This window comes from Myxocyprinus asiaticus, chromosome 20 (genome assembly GCF_019703515.2).
Source record: "Myxocyprinus asiaticus isolate MX2 ecotype Aquarium Trade chromosome 20, UBuf_Myxa_2, whole genome shotgun sequence".
Classification (NCBI taxonomy): domain Eukaryota; kingdom Metazoa; phylum Chordata; class Actinopteri; order Cypriniformes; family Catostomidae; genus Myxocyprinus; species Myxocyprinus asiaticus.
In genome coordinates, this window is record NC_059363.1 from 26,531,338 (window position 1) to 26,546,193 (window position 14,856).

At 35.6% G+C, this 14,856-nt stretch overlaps 1 protein-coding gene across 1 annotated transcript; it reads left to right on the forward strand.

Annotated features, from left to right (window-relative positions):
• Positions 1–518: 518 nt before the first annotated feature.
• On the forward strand, positions 519–14,816 carry snx9a (sorting nexin 9a). Its single transcript, XM_051646346.1, has 18 exons — positions 519–869; positions 2,983–3,069; positions 3,231–3,305; positions 4,279–4,368; positions 7,541–7,640; positions 8,944–9,088; positions 9,200–9,287; positions 9,492–9,617; positions 9,730–9,847; positions 10,004–10,134; positions 11,143–11,246; positions 11,436–11,539; positions 12,430–12,507; positions 12,691–12,767; positions 12,966–13,055; positions 13,698–13,812; positions 13,978–14,069; positions 14,188–14,816. Exons 1-18 carry the CDS (start codon positions 858–860, stop codon positions 14,233–14,235), a joined length of 1,680 nt encoding a protein of 559 aa, XP_051502306.1. The 5' UTR covers positions 519–857; the 3' UTR covers positions 14,236–14,816.
• Positions 14,817–14,856: the final 40 nt, after the last annotated feature.

Below are 14,856 nucleotides of genomic sequence, written 5' to 3' on the forward strand. Positions count from 1 at the left end.
AGTCATAAACTGAAATCATATTCATCATAGTAAAGGGGTATTCTAATCTTTGTTTTGTAATTATTAAATTTTTTATGTATTTTGAACTTAAAATGAGCACAACGACAGCATAATGCATGATTTTGTTGAATAGTAATGAAGTGCTTGATGACAAACTCCGAATCAAAGTATGTGTTACCTTTTTAAAACCAGTAGATGGCAATCTTACCTCACCATGGGTTTACACATACTTCACGCAGACCCTCCCATATGTGTTTTTCTCACCATAATTGATTTACATTAACTGTCACAGGCAGTGAAAGCCGATCCTTCAGTAAACTTGCACTGACACGCCTCAACACTGTCACAATTCTCTTACAATGTCCCCATGATAATACAAAAATATTATATATAAATAATAAAAATAATATCTGCATGTCCCATGAGTTTCCTTACCAATGACGTGTCGCAAGAATCAAATAAATACTGAAATGTAACATTGCATACTGTTGCGGACTGTTGTTTACTTTTTCTTTCTGGGCGGTGTGTGTTGGAGGAAGAGAGTTGGCTCTGGACTGACAGCCAAATAACTCAGAAAATTCTCGGCCAATGTGCTGAAGTTTCCCGGGTCTGTGTTAGGGAAAGGGGACGAGGGCGTCTCCATTTCTAACGCCCATCGCGTTTTATGGCTCGATAACAGGATTTTATCGAGCGATGTTTCGCTAATCGAGCGCGCGCACTGCTGCTCCACAATATACAAAAACAAACGCGTATTTTCGCCTCTTTTAAGGGCAGGAAGGTGTGCTTTTACTAAGTTTTGTTTTATGATTTAAAGAGCTCCCATCGCATGTTAATGGTGATTTAAATTTGATACCACGATGGCAGTGAAGGTAAGTTTTTCCACACTGCTATGAAATAACTATGGCGCATTTGCTGGTTGTACCTAACTGCAGCAAGTAATCGATCGTTTTCCACTTCGTGGAAAGCTTATCAATGTTTCTATTTTACTTTTAGTTTGTTGTAGATTTGTTAATGTAGGCCAGGTGTAGGCTATGCAATTCTCTCATGTTGACATGTTTACCCTGATGAATACTGCACATTTAAGTGCATTAGTTTAGAAGGAGAAACCCATGGCAAATTAGTTTATGTATAATTTTGTGACATTTCTTCTGACTACTTGAGCTGTAACGACACGTTTACACTTGGACAAGCAGTTTTTGAAAACAGCAATATGCTAAAATAAGAGATTAGCCTGCACAGCAGACAAAAGTACAATAATCTCAAATTCATGTTTAATCCTATTCGAGTTCAGGTTATAGCTGCGGCCTGACAACTACCTGTCACATAAGAGCTGAGAGCTTCTGAAGTATCCTACATAGTGAAATATTTAGGAGGTAAAGTTAATAACATAAACTCGTGTGTCTCAAAACCGAGTGAGGTGACCTTGCTCGTCTAAACAGAATTGTTGGGCATCATACGCGCGTTTTTTAGTCATCTCACACAAACAGTCCACACATTTAAGTCATCTGACTCTGAACGTGCCTACAATATGGTGCTCCAGAAATGCTGTCTTGGTTGGCAGCTCACTTGCCTGCCAGCCATTTTTGTCGCCTGTGTCCTGTCCACCTTGTTTTGGCTAATTTGAACCGGAATTTGGTGCATCCTGTCAGCGAGGAACAAAACCCAAGGGAACATGTCATCGAGTGATAGTCAGCTGTGTAAAACGAATAGTCAGCAACATATTATTCAAGTAAACATGCCGTTTTGGTGTGTATAAACATTCAGCACACTAAATATGGAATATGAGCTCTGTCAGAGGTTGTTTGACCCAGAAAACCAGTTTTAACGTGTTTGGCCCATGTGTATTGTGTTGAATGGTGGCTGGTTATGTGGATGAACCCCCATTTGTTGAAGTTAGTGTAGCTATTTCTGCAGGAGTGTAGAGAGATGACCTTTTGGACGATTGTTGTCAATGATGGTGTTTCATAATATTCTGCTTCCTGATTTGGGAACTGTTTACAGTCAATGCATTAACAGGGAAATGTACCAGGCTGCCTTTGTTAAATTCCTGGAGGCAGGCTGATAATGAATCACCAACATCTTCACATTAAAGGGATAGTTAACCCAAATATTTTAATTCTCTCATCATTTCCTCACCCTCATGCCATCCCAGATGTGTATGACTTTCTTTCTTCTGCAGAACACAAATGACAGTTCTGTTGGTCAATTCAATGCAAGTGAATGGTGACCAAAACTTTGAAGCTCTAAACAGCACATAAAGGCAGTGTAAAAGTAATCCATACAACTCCAGTGGTTAAATCAATGTCTTCTGAAGTGATATGATGTGGGTGAGAAAATATGCAATATTTAATTTATTTTTTACCCAAAATTTTCCTCCCTGTCCAGTTGGTGGCGATATGCACGAAGAATGTGAATCACCAAAAACAAAAGAAGAACTCTTACGAGAGAAGAGTGCGCTTACGAGGGGTGGGAGTGTACATTTATTGTAAAAGAATAAGGACTTAAATATCGATCTGTTTCTCACCCACACCTATTATATTGCTTCTAAAGACATGGATTAAACCACTGAAGTCATATGGATTACTTTTATGCTTCCTTTATGTGCTTTTAAGAGCTTCAAAGTTCTGGCCACGATTCACTTGCTTTAAATGGACCTACAGAGCTGAAATATTCTTCTAAAAATCTTTGTGTTCTTCTGAAGAAAGAAAGTTATACATGTCTGGAATGGCATGAGGTTGAGTAAATGATGAGAAAATTTTAATTTTTGGGTGAACTATTCCTTTAATGTTTTGCTTATATTTTTGTATTATGTGATGTAATGTTCTACATTTAATGTAATTAAGAATTTAATCAAAGCAGATCATTAGGAATGTTTTTCTTTATCAAAACACATGAAGTGAAAGTTTTGTCCATGCCACACTAAAATATTCATGCTGTAACTGTTAAACATTACCCATATGTTTGGCTTGGGTTTTTGTTCAGGCTCAGGTATTGTATGACTTCATCGCTGAGCCAGGCAACAATGAGCTGACTGTTCAAGAGGGTGAAATACTCACGGTCACTAACCAGGTGAGGATATACAGAGCTTTAGTTCTAATGTTTCAAGATAGAGACTTGGCCAGGCGAGACTGAGTTCTCATAAGATTTTAAAGATAGCGGTAGATGAGAAGTTTCTTATATGTCGTTCTTTTATATAGTTTTTCTTCTTTGTTTTGCCCGGTATTTTGTAGAATGTCGGTGGTGGTTGGGTTGAAGCCCAGAACTCCAGAGGACAAGTAGGTCTCGTGCCAGAGGACTATATTGAGGTACAAGAACACTGTAATCATCAGTTTTTTTTTAATTTTCTTCTATACAGTTTCTGTTTCTTGTCACCAGATAAAAAGGAGAACAGTGTGTGTTCATATTTAGTACACTAAATATGCACTAAAATATAAGCCAACATCTGTCTGCTATCTGGACCACATTAATTAGCAGAGAATCTTATTGTTTTTGCTGTGGTCAGACAGTATACTGATTATTGTCCAATATTCTTATGGGGAATTAATTATAATTTACGTTGTTATTATTGCAATAAAATCACTTCATCATTTAAGCAAAATTAATGAATATACTGTACATTATGTAATATTGTTTTCTGAGCTGAAATTGAATGGCAAATATTACTGATTAGCCTAAAGTTTTAATTAAGGGGCTTTCTGACATACTTTAGCTTCAGAGATTATTCCCATGTGTTCTGTACAATATCTCTGTATCATAGTTACACATGTTTAACACTTTCCCATCCCAATATGCTTTACAATGGCAACTCCCACGTGTAATGACAGTTCAAAATTGTGAGGCTTGTAGAGGCAAGGTGTGGTATTTCTTTTCTAAGTGATTTGAATTTGAATTTTCGCCTGGCAGAAGATAACCCAGATGAAAAAAAGTCCTATCGATTTATATTGAAGGAGGGGCCCAACCAAGCCATACCTAGAGACCAAAATATTCCAAAGACTTTGGGGCATTCTCTTTTGACTTGGGCCAGTAAGCAACCACCTAGCAACGCCCTAGCAATCACCCAGAACTTCCCAGCAACTCCACTGCAATGCACTTACCATTCAGAACACCTTAGCAACCACATCCAGACCGTGGCAACCACCCAAAACACCAGAGTGTTGTGGTGGCAGATTTAGCAAGGACAAGTATCACTAACATTTTCTTCAGAAAATGTAATAATCTAGTTTTATAAAAACCAGACTACATTTTCATGAATTAATTTTGAATGTGTCATGTTTGCAGTGCAAAGCTGGTCCCACACATGCAGCAGCGACACCGTACAGTGAAGCCCACAATCATGATGATTACAACAACAGTTCTGCAAACACTCAGGTACCACTGTAAATAAAGCCAAATGTACTACTCATTTGTTCATTTTTCTTTCTTTTATTTATTTATTAAAGCTGAAATGGGTAATTTTTCAGAGTTAAAATATTTTCTTCTATCCAAGCTTAAATGCAGAGACAAATATAAGCAAGCCATTCTTAGGTTAATTTTCGCAAAAATTGTGAACACTGTCTCTGTGGCGCTGTGAAAATGACTGTTTGTTTTGAGCCACCCATCTAGCTCTATACAAAATCACTGACTCGAGCAATGGCGTGAGTTGGGGGCGGGACTATCTGGGGGTTTTTTTTTTCGATCAGAGGAAGACGGGGGGCATTTTCGGATGGTTGTTTTGAGAACAGCTGTTTATTTTATTTATTTATTTAAAGTGGCGCTTGTAGTGCAGAAATTACACACTTTAGCTTGAATTACATAATCAAATATTCCTAGAGGAGTGGTGGTGGTGGTGTAGTGGACTAAAGCACTGAACTGGTAAGCAGAAGGTTGTTGGTTCAGTCCCCACAGCCACCACCATTGGACTGTCCCTGTAATCAGGGCACTGTACGTTGCTTTGGATAAAAGCATCTGCCAAATGCATAAATGTAAAATGTAAATATTAATCTTGTATTTGGAAAAACTGTGGTAAACATGTACAACATTACAATTATTAAAATCGATTTAAATTATAAGTAATAGTATCTCTGCAGTCTGCACTACACCCCAGGACATGAGTTAAAATGTAAATCAGGTTTCCCAGAAATAAAATGTAAATCAGGTTTCACTAAAAATAACAGATAGCCACAACCGTCAAAACCCATAATTCAAATGTCAGTTTTTCTTCCTCATTTTCTGTGCCACCTTTTACTAGAAATCTGCATTCATTTAATCAGCGTTCAAATGTGTTTATCGTTGCACAAAAGGCCCTATGTGTCAACCACAGTTGAAATCCATTTCCTGCAGGAGATTGAGACTAAATGGGCCTCATTATAGCTCTGGACATTAGGCAGGAGGACCCTTTTTTTCTCTCTCTGTCTCTCCTGCTCTTTCTGTATATAGGTTGTCATGTTTCCTCACTTTTTTATGCATAGCGTCAGTGTGCCTGTAATGGTGTTTGATTGTTTGGCAGCCTGTTGGCAGTCCTCGGATAGATGAGAAGTGAAATGTATCCTTACCAGTAAGCTATAGGGCCAGGTCTTCCATCTGCAGAATTTACCAGTTAGAATTTGTGCAAGGATACAATCATGCCAATGCCTAATGATGATTTTTTTAGCTGAGAAAACTATATGGGTTCCAAAAGCATATTTTAATTTTGCTATATTTTTGTGGTACATTTGATTATCTAATAAAAGTTCTTTGAGGAAGCTGGGAAGATTTAAAGGTGAACACTTCTCAGTTTATAATGTGATTCAACTGAATATACAGTAGAAACAGCTACATACAATAGGGGTTGAATAATCCTGCTATTTAGAAATATTAGGTTATATATTCACACTATGACTTTGAATGTCTCACTCAACTGATATAGATGTAAAGTTTAAAAATTCTGGGTCATCAGAAAAGCTTACCTTTGTAAATCCTTACTGTCTTGGGGGGGTTGAATAATTTTGATTGCAACTGTACTAGGGGCCATATACGGCATTCATCTTGATGGGACGAAACTAGTCAAGTGTTTCTTTAGTAAAACACACTTGCAGGAAAATTGACCAAACGGTACAAGTCATGAAAAGACTAACGTCTAACGTTTCCATCATCCATTGATGACTCAGTGACATTTAGGGCGATCCACATCACCAAAGTACTAAAAAAGATAAACACATGAGTAATGTTATGTTCAGGGAAAATTGGTATAGACGATCTTAATTGGTGAGGCGAGGAAGCAAGACAAATGGTTTTGCGGGGCTGAGTTCGTATTTAGCAGCGTCAAGGTTAGGTTTATTGATGGAACAGGCCATTAAGTCTTAGACTTATGGACAGAGATGAACTTGCGCATTTGGCCTTTTAGTGCCTAAAGCACAACCTGGCCTTTTGTCAGTGGACATGTTAGAGGATTTTAGAGAACCATATTTTTATACCTTTATATTCAATACTTTTGTGACCATCAGCCATTTTTCCAAGAATAGAAATTCTTAGATTGTTTTCATTGACTTCTTCATAATGAACAAATATTGTAATGGTTTGGAAAGCTATTTTCTACGTTTTAAGAAAATTCTAGGTATAGAGCTTGAATTAAAGACTTTAATTGTGACTTTTTTTTTAGTTGGGTGAGTCATATTTTGTAAAATTACATCTAAAAAAGCAGTTAGATTATCTTATTGTTGTTTTATTCTGTTAATAGTAATATGTATTTCTATATTTTTCTATTTTATACCATAGCAACAATACATGTATATGTGTTAAAATAATGTTCAAACATAATATGCCTGTAAGAATTAATGATTGTGCTGTCAGGCAGAAGGGATGTTGAAGGGATAGTTCACCCAAAATAAAAATTCTGTAATCAATTATTCACCCACATGTTGTTCCAAACCCATTTGACTTTCTTTCTTCCATGGAACACAAGAGATGTTAGGCAGAATGTTAGACTCAGTCACCATTCACTTTCATTGTATGGAAAAACAATGCAATGAAAGCGAATGGTGACTGAGGCCAAAATTTTTGTTGAATGTTTTATTAGTATGAGTGGTAACTAGGCTTGGGATCAATGCCTTTTTCATGCATCGATAATCAGAAAATTTTCCTGACGATTATCGATCTACATATGTATTTTTCAGATGTGAATAGGGCTAATCGTTGCACAATATAGTTTTTGTCTCTTTATGCATATTTCTCAACACAACTTTGGTAAAATGTGAGTGGTAGGGTAACTTGAAGGGGTATTAAGTACGGTAAATGTTATATCACCCCCTTGTGGTCTCCCAAAGCTATTATGCCAGACTACATTAAACGGAAGGCCAACTGACAGTGAATTGGAAAGCACACAAAGTAGGCTTTTAATTTAAATGTTGGCTAATGTTAATATATCGATGCCTTAAAAGCATTTTGAAAATGTTTCTCCTAAACTTGTACTAAAATGTCACAAGTTGCAAATTGTTGTGTTGTCGGTTGCCTGTTTCTTCTGAAAAATCTTGATTATAGAATGAATAGTTTCAAAAAGAGTGATTTAATTTTGAATATTATTTAGGGGGTTAATGGAAATGAGGCTTGGACTGCCACGACATGGTCCAACAACTGCCCTGCGGACAACTGGAACCACACTGAACAGGAACCAGCATGCAATAATGGTAGGAGAACATCACTTTCACCAACTACAACCTCCATTAAACATTTCTGATCTTTGCTACAACCATAATTGATTGTAGACAATAACTATAGATTTGCCAACCTAGTCTCATAGAATGAATGTTACTATTACAAAAGTTTTGCAAACAGACTTTTACGTGCCGAATTCTAAGTTTCGCCACATTTTCCTGGTGAAATTAACACTAGAGTCGCTACAACAACTGTATGTTTTATGCACTTTCACACAAATCACGAGTACAATGGCTGATTATGACTTCATAAACAATTATTTTTTGGACTATTACTCACAGACTGCTAAGTTGTCATATCGAAACACTTTTACTACAGTGCATAATTTGAAAAACAATACATGATGCGGTTGCTTATAAAATTGTGCTTTTCATTTCACATTTTGTTTTTGGACACTATCGGTTAGGTTCAGGTATAGGTTTAGGGTAAGGATATCTGTTTTGTTCACTTCTCATTTGCTTTTAAGACACTGTCGGTTAGTTTTAGGTGTAGGTTTAGGGTAAGGATGTTTGTTGTGGTCACCTCTCATTTGCCTGTAGAGTACAGTGACTTGTTTGTTGTTTGGGCATACTGTATGTGCAGTACATCTATTATGGACAGAGCTCATGAGCAATTTTGCTGGTCTGCTATCTGTGAAACTTGAGTGCAATGTTGACTGCAGAACCTCAATTTGAAATGAGGACTCTCAATTATCAGCACCTTTCAGCATGCCACAGACAAAGTAGTAAATAAGCTGTTTAGGTACTTGAGGCAGCCAAGTATTTGGGTCTGGTGTGGTATAATGATGACTACAGGGTATGTTGTCTTTGCCTGTTATGCAGTTGAGTTGTTCTGAAACGTGCTTCCAACAACTGAGAGTGGAATGTTTGTACAGTGAAGCAAAACCTTTTTTGGCCTCTCTGCAAGCATTCCACTATAAATAACCATTATGTCTGATAAATGTCTTTCATTTCAATCAATATTCTGGAACATGGGGGTTCTCCAGACTGTCCATAACTGTCCATTGCAATAAAGCCAGACTTCTACAAGGTCAGTCTTGTACAAGCATGCTAGTTATGGAATTTTTTTTATTTTTATTATTCAAATACAAATAACTCCTAATATAAACTGTCTGCTGAGTTTGCTTCAGTTTTTAGCCTCAGTGTTTTAATGACATGGCTAGAAAACCAGTAATTTTAGGTTTTATAGTGTCTACATTTTGTATTATACACTCAAGTTCAGTTTGTTATTGTCACACTATTATTTGACCATAATATGTTGTCTTGTGACCTTCAGGTTCTGTCTATTCCTACGATGATGAATGGGATGATGATTCTGATGATGGAAAGTCGACAGGTGGTTATGGCGGGCCTCAGATGGAGGAGGGCGGAACAATGCAGCGGGGTGGAGCTCACTCTACAATGAAGATATCTCTCAATAAGTAAAGCCTTTAGTTCTGATTCTGCCAATTATAAAATGAATTGGAAAAAAAAGAACTACACTGAAAAAAGGCTTTATGCCTTTCATTTTTACTCTCATCTTTCTTCTTTAGGTTTCCAGGGTTCTCCAAGACCCCAAATCCAGAGGTGTATCTGCTTACCAAACACATAGCTAAAGGAATAGACAAACTGCCAATATATGTAAGATATTTGAGTTTGTCTTGATGTGATACATTCCCTGAGGATCATAATGTTATTAGATGGTTACTATTAATTTGCTAAACAAGATTAAACAAATGTCTGGTTTTAAATTTAAATTTGTATGATATCAGATAATGAAATGCATTCATTATTGTTTTTCTCTGAGAAAAACAAATTTTATTCAGCTCTTGATTTTCTTTGCAGTCAGGTGAGGTGGGTCCCGTATGGTTGTATCCTCAAATTCAGTTAGACTGTGTGGTGGCCGATCCCAAGAAGGGTTCGAAAATGTACGGTCTGAAGAGCTACATTGAATACCAAGTCACACCTAATGTAAGTTTCCTTTAAACTCCCCTCAGGACTACTTGAATAACTTTGACTTGCTGTAATTGTTTTACTGACTTGTATCTGAATTTATTTTAATATTTAACTACTATTTTTTTAGACTACAAACAGACCGGTCAACCACAGATACAAACACTTTGACTGGTTATATGAGAGGCTTGTGGAGAAGTTTGGCTGTGCTCTACCCATCCCATGTTTACCTGACAAGCAAGTTACAGGTGACCATGCAAAAAAGTAATGGTGGTCTTTCTGGTTAGAACAGCTTCTATCTTGAATCTTCTTATTGTGTTCTTTTATTTGCCACCAAAGAAAGTGTTTTTGGCTTGAAATAAAATTGGTAGACTGCTGCACATCTGTCTTTCATTTCTCTTTAGGCCGATTTGAAGAGGAATTTATCAAAATGCGCATGGAACGCCTGCAGGGCTGGATGTCTCGCATGTGCCGACATCCGGTGATCTCAAACAGTGAAGTTTTCCAGCTCTTCCTTAACTACAAAGACGAGAAGGTGATCTTGCTTTAATACCAATACTGTACATGTAGATTGTCTTTTTAGAATTTCAAAAAATATAATTATTCATTTAACTTGGTTAAAACATTCAATAAGAGTTAAATATCCAGAGTTTTAGGAAATTTGTTCAACGATTAAAAGACTACTAATTATCCTAATTTGCATACTAAAACACACTATATGTGCAAAATGGTAAAGAGCTCTTGTGACAAGAATTAATAATACCAACCAAAACAAGGTCTGCCTGTTTCTTCTGAAAAATCTTGATTATAGAATGAATAGTTTCAAATTTAAATTCTGATTGGACGAGCAAAAATCGAAGCCTCTGTAAAACGACTGTAAATGTACACCTGTTATCACACATTCTACTTTATATAAATACGCCAAGTTATTAGGCAAGGCAAGTTTATTTTGTGGAGCACATTTCATACACAGTGGCTATCCAAAGTGCTTTACATGGAGATGATAAAGAAAATTAAAGATACATTAAAAAATAAACATACAAAGTCCATTTTAAAATCACTTAAGAACAAGAAATAAAGATAAGAATAAAAGTAAAACATAAAACTTTTTTGTTTCAAGTTACGAGAGTTGTTGCATTGCTTGCCAACCGCATACAGGCTACAGTTGCACAATTGAATGAACTATTACTTAATTCTGTGAATTATTAAGAATAAATGTATCTTTTAATGGAACATTGGTGTCTTTCATTGTAGTTTTATAAAAGCAATTAGTGCGTTAGAGTGATTTTACCACATGTATGGCTGTTTTAGGCACTCCGCTTCACATCGTGCCAAAGAATATCGCTTTCCCATGGTAAAATCACTGTAACGCACTGGTTCTCATGGCTAATTGCTTTAGTATTGCCATCTGTTGGCTGAACTGTTGAGATCAAGTCCTTGAGAAGTGTGTTTAAAGTTATATGTTAACTTTAGGTGGATAGTTGAGTTCAATAAGGCAGTTAAGGAATCTTGTAAGACAAATTTTATTTGTTCTCTCTATAAGGAATGGAAACTAGGGAAGCGGAAAGCAGAGAAAGATGAAACTGTGGGAGTGAAGATATTCTCCACCATAGACCAAGAGCTCCCAGAGTTAGAACCTGCTCAAGTGTAAGGCAATTAAAAAACTTTTTTTTACAAATTTTAATTCTCCTAAAATTAAATGTTTTTTATTCATTATGTTAGTTCATATTTAATTAAAAAAATGTGTATTTAATTGTGTTTATGTATGAACATATGTATTTAAGTAAAAGATATTTAAAAAAAAAAAACAGTGATCTTCACTTGATGTGATTGTAGGGAGCAGAAGTGTGAAATGTACAGCCAGTTTACTAGATCTATGGACAATGGAGTAAAAGAACTTCTGGTTGTTGGTCATCTTCACTGGAAGAGATGCACAGGCCGTGAGTTTACATATCTCTCATTTTTCATAGATAATCATAGATCTATATTTACCTAGTGCAGTCGAAGATATGTGGGTCATTGACAAATAAGATTGTCCGATATGATAAAATATGTATGTGTGTGTGTGTGTGTGTGTGTGTGTGTGTGTGTGTGTGTGTGTGTGTGTGTATATACACACACACACACAAACAGCATTAATGTGCGAAGAATTTCAAAAAGTTTTCTGAAGGTTACACCACATGACCTGAACAAAATGTGCTTTTCCATATAAATCTCAAAATATTGTTTTATTTATTTTAAACTTCACACTCTAGAGGTTCTTTCTGTTTTATGGTTTTTCTTAACATAAACAATAAAATGGCTACCTACCATGTTGGTTAAAACACATGACTTTTGATTTTGTGGATTAATTTTATATATATATATATATATATATATATATAATACTTTAAAACACAATTGCTTCACTGCTTATTTTTTAAAGAAATATTAAAGTTTATTCTGCACTACCTTTCCAACATTTCTTTTTACAAGAATTTCAGCTTTTAATGAGACTTGGAATTTGTATTTTTTATTTTTTTTGTATTTTATTTTTTACTGTTTCTGGACACATGACATATTTGACTTTAGATTTTTACTTTAAAAAATATCAATGTAACATTGGAATCAGTCATTGAAAACATGTTCATCATAGATGATGTGGATTCAAGTAATTGGTTTGTGCGAATTGCGTTTGTTTATGTATTTTTGAATAAATGAATAGATCTGGACAAAAATATGAGCATTACATCAATGACCCATGTATGTTCTTCATTATTATTGTTTCTGCTAAAACTGCCTTGTGAATTGCCCGTGTAGTAGTAGTAATCTTCTGTTCTTAAATCAACAGCCTTGCAAAAGGAGTATCGGCAGATTGGAAAAGCATTTCAGAACCTGTCGTCAGTTTTCAACACCAGCGGATACCCGAGTAAGAGATTGTACTTTTTTCACTCTTTATTCTAATACTGCATATACAAATGTTTGTATTGATTTGTTTTACAGAAACATCAAACAGATCACATTTAATCTTGGTACTTCAGATTTATTATTAGTAATGTATGATGACCTAATCATTTGGTTGTTAATGGGGTTGTTTGTTCTTTATTTTAAGGGGAATCCACTCTAACTGATGCATTAACTGCAACAGGGAAAACATACGAAGAAATAGCAGAGATCGTTGCTGGGCAGGTATCATAAATCTAATGTTTTCTCATGTGAAACAAACCATTCAGTCCTTGAACCGCTGGTACACTTCCTCATGTCCTCTGCTGCTATTTCCAAAATGTGATAGAATTGTATCCATGAAGGTTGCCTAATGATAACTACATCCGAGGTTGCTGTTTTTAGAGTTTTTAATTCAGTGAGTATTCTTTTTTTGCTTATCAGCCAAAAAAAGATCTGCACTTCCTAATGGAAACAAACACCGAATACAAAGGACTTCTGGGCTGCTTCCCTGACACATTAGGAGTTCACCGGGTATAGACCTTTCACTTTTGCATGAATCCATTTTGTTGTGAATTTTTAAATATGTTTTTATTTGAATATTTAATAACATTTTGTGCTTTATAATTTAAATATATTCCAAATGCCTTTTGCCTTTTTGCTCTTCTGTATCCATCAATTTTGCAGCTTACAGGATGCTTGTTTCAATAACATTGTCATGAAAATGTTGGAGAAAAAAAAAGTTTGTGTGATTTATGTACACTGGGGTACAAAAGTCTTAGACCACATTGAAAATCTGGGATTTTCTTTATCATTTAAACATGGAAATAAACAAAGCTTTATGATTGGTGTAAAAATGATGAAGAAATATTTAAGATTCTGCACTGTTTCGAGGGCAAATTTGTGAAATTGGCCAAGTTAACCTTTCTTTGTACAAATGGTCTTGCACAAACTTGCAAAGTCCAAGCCAGCTCGAGTGCATGCTGTCATTAAAGCAAAAGGGAGACGGACTAATATCTGAAAATGCATGTAAACTTTTCAATTCAACTTTTATCTCAAATTGTTATGCTGATGATTTAATAATGACAAATTTTGTATGAAATATGAAAAGAATGCAAAATAGAAGCTAGTGGTCTCACACTTTTGGAACCCACAGTGCTGTTTTTGTTTTCTCAGGCTGCCATTGATAAAGTCAAAGAGGCTGATCATTTGGTGACGTTGAATAAGATTAGCCTACAAGATAAACACACGATGGAAAAGAATCTTAGCACCATGTCTTATGCTTTACAAGGTAAATTATTACAGTGTTGTCTGTCAGTGTTATCGATGAAAAGACTTTTTGTCCCTGTAGTCCAGTGTACTCCATCCCTAATATTAAATTTATATGTGCACCTGTTTGCTGAATTGTAGTGTTTGTCACACACATGTAACCTTACACTTGCATCTGTGTCTCTAGCGGAGATGAATCATTTCCATAGTAACCGTATCTATGACTACAACAGACTCATGCAATTCTACCTGGAGGAACAGGTGAAATTATATGAGAACGTGAGTAACAAATGATTCTAGTTGGAATGGACACCATAAATACAGTAACAATCTACAGTTATCACAAATAATGCAATGTAATATGTGTGTAACATCTTTTTCTCTTCTCATGGGGTAGATTGCTGAAAAACTGAAGAAAGCACTCAGCCAGTATACTTCCATGTGAGGACACCGTCAACCGCAATACTCATCAAACTGTGACAAACATATGGTTGCTGCTTATGCTCTTCTTTTTTTTAACCCGAATTCACAATTAACCATCTTGTTTTCATTTAACAAATTAAATTGAATTATTGCTTTTTTTAATATAGAATATATACATTGTAAGGGAACAATGTCAGGTGTGCACATCATAAGATGCAAATCATTAACCAAACATTCCATTCAAGAGGAACAAGATAAATAAAGAACATAACTGTTACAGCAGCTTTCATAAGTTAACACACTCCCCGATATTAAGACATTTAATTTTCTTTGAATAAAGTTAAGGTCTCTCAGGGACTTGTGCTCAGGCTGGGTCTTCTACCAAAATGTTTATTAACGTCTTAATTAAATTGTCTGACATGATTTTATTTGTTTTATAGTGTAGTATAAATATGTCAAATATATAGTGGTTTGTATTAGAAGCAATATGGGCATTGGCTTTTACCCAAGGTAAAATGTTAATGCAAATACAAAAAAATGTCTCTGTATAAAATGTTTTTAACAAGCCCTCCAATGTGTAATAAAAAATGTCTTTATACCTTTCCAAGTCTACATGTGGAGTTGTACTGGCCAGGAATGCCCT

Bases quoted from the DNA above. Each gene is read 5' to 3' on its own strand.
- snx9a (XM_051646346.1), top strand. The intron at 4,369-7,540 runs GTACCACTGTAA...AATATTATTTAG, and splicing joins ACAGTTCTGCAAACACTCAG to GGGGTTAATGGAAATGAGGC. The intron at 9,618-9,729 runs GTAAGTTTCCTT...CTATTTTTTTAG, and splicing joins AATACCAAGTCACACCTAAT to ACTACAAACAGACCGGTCAA.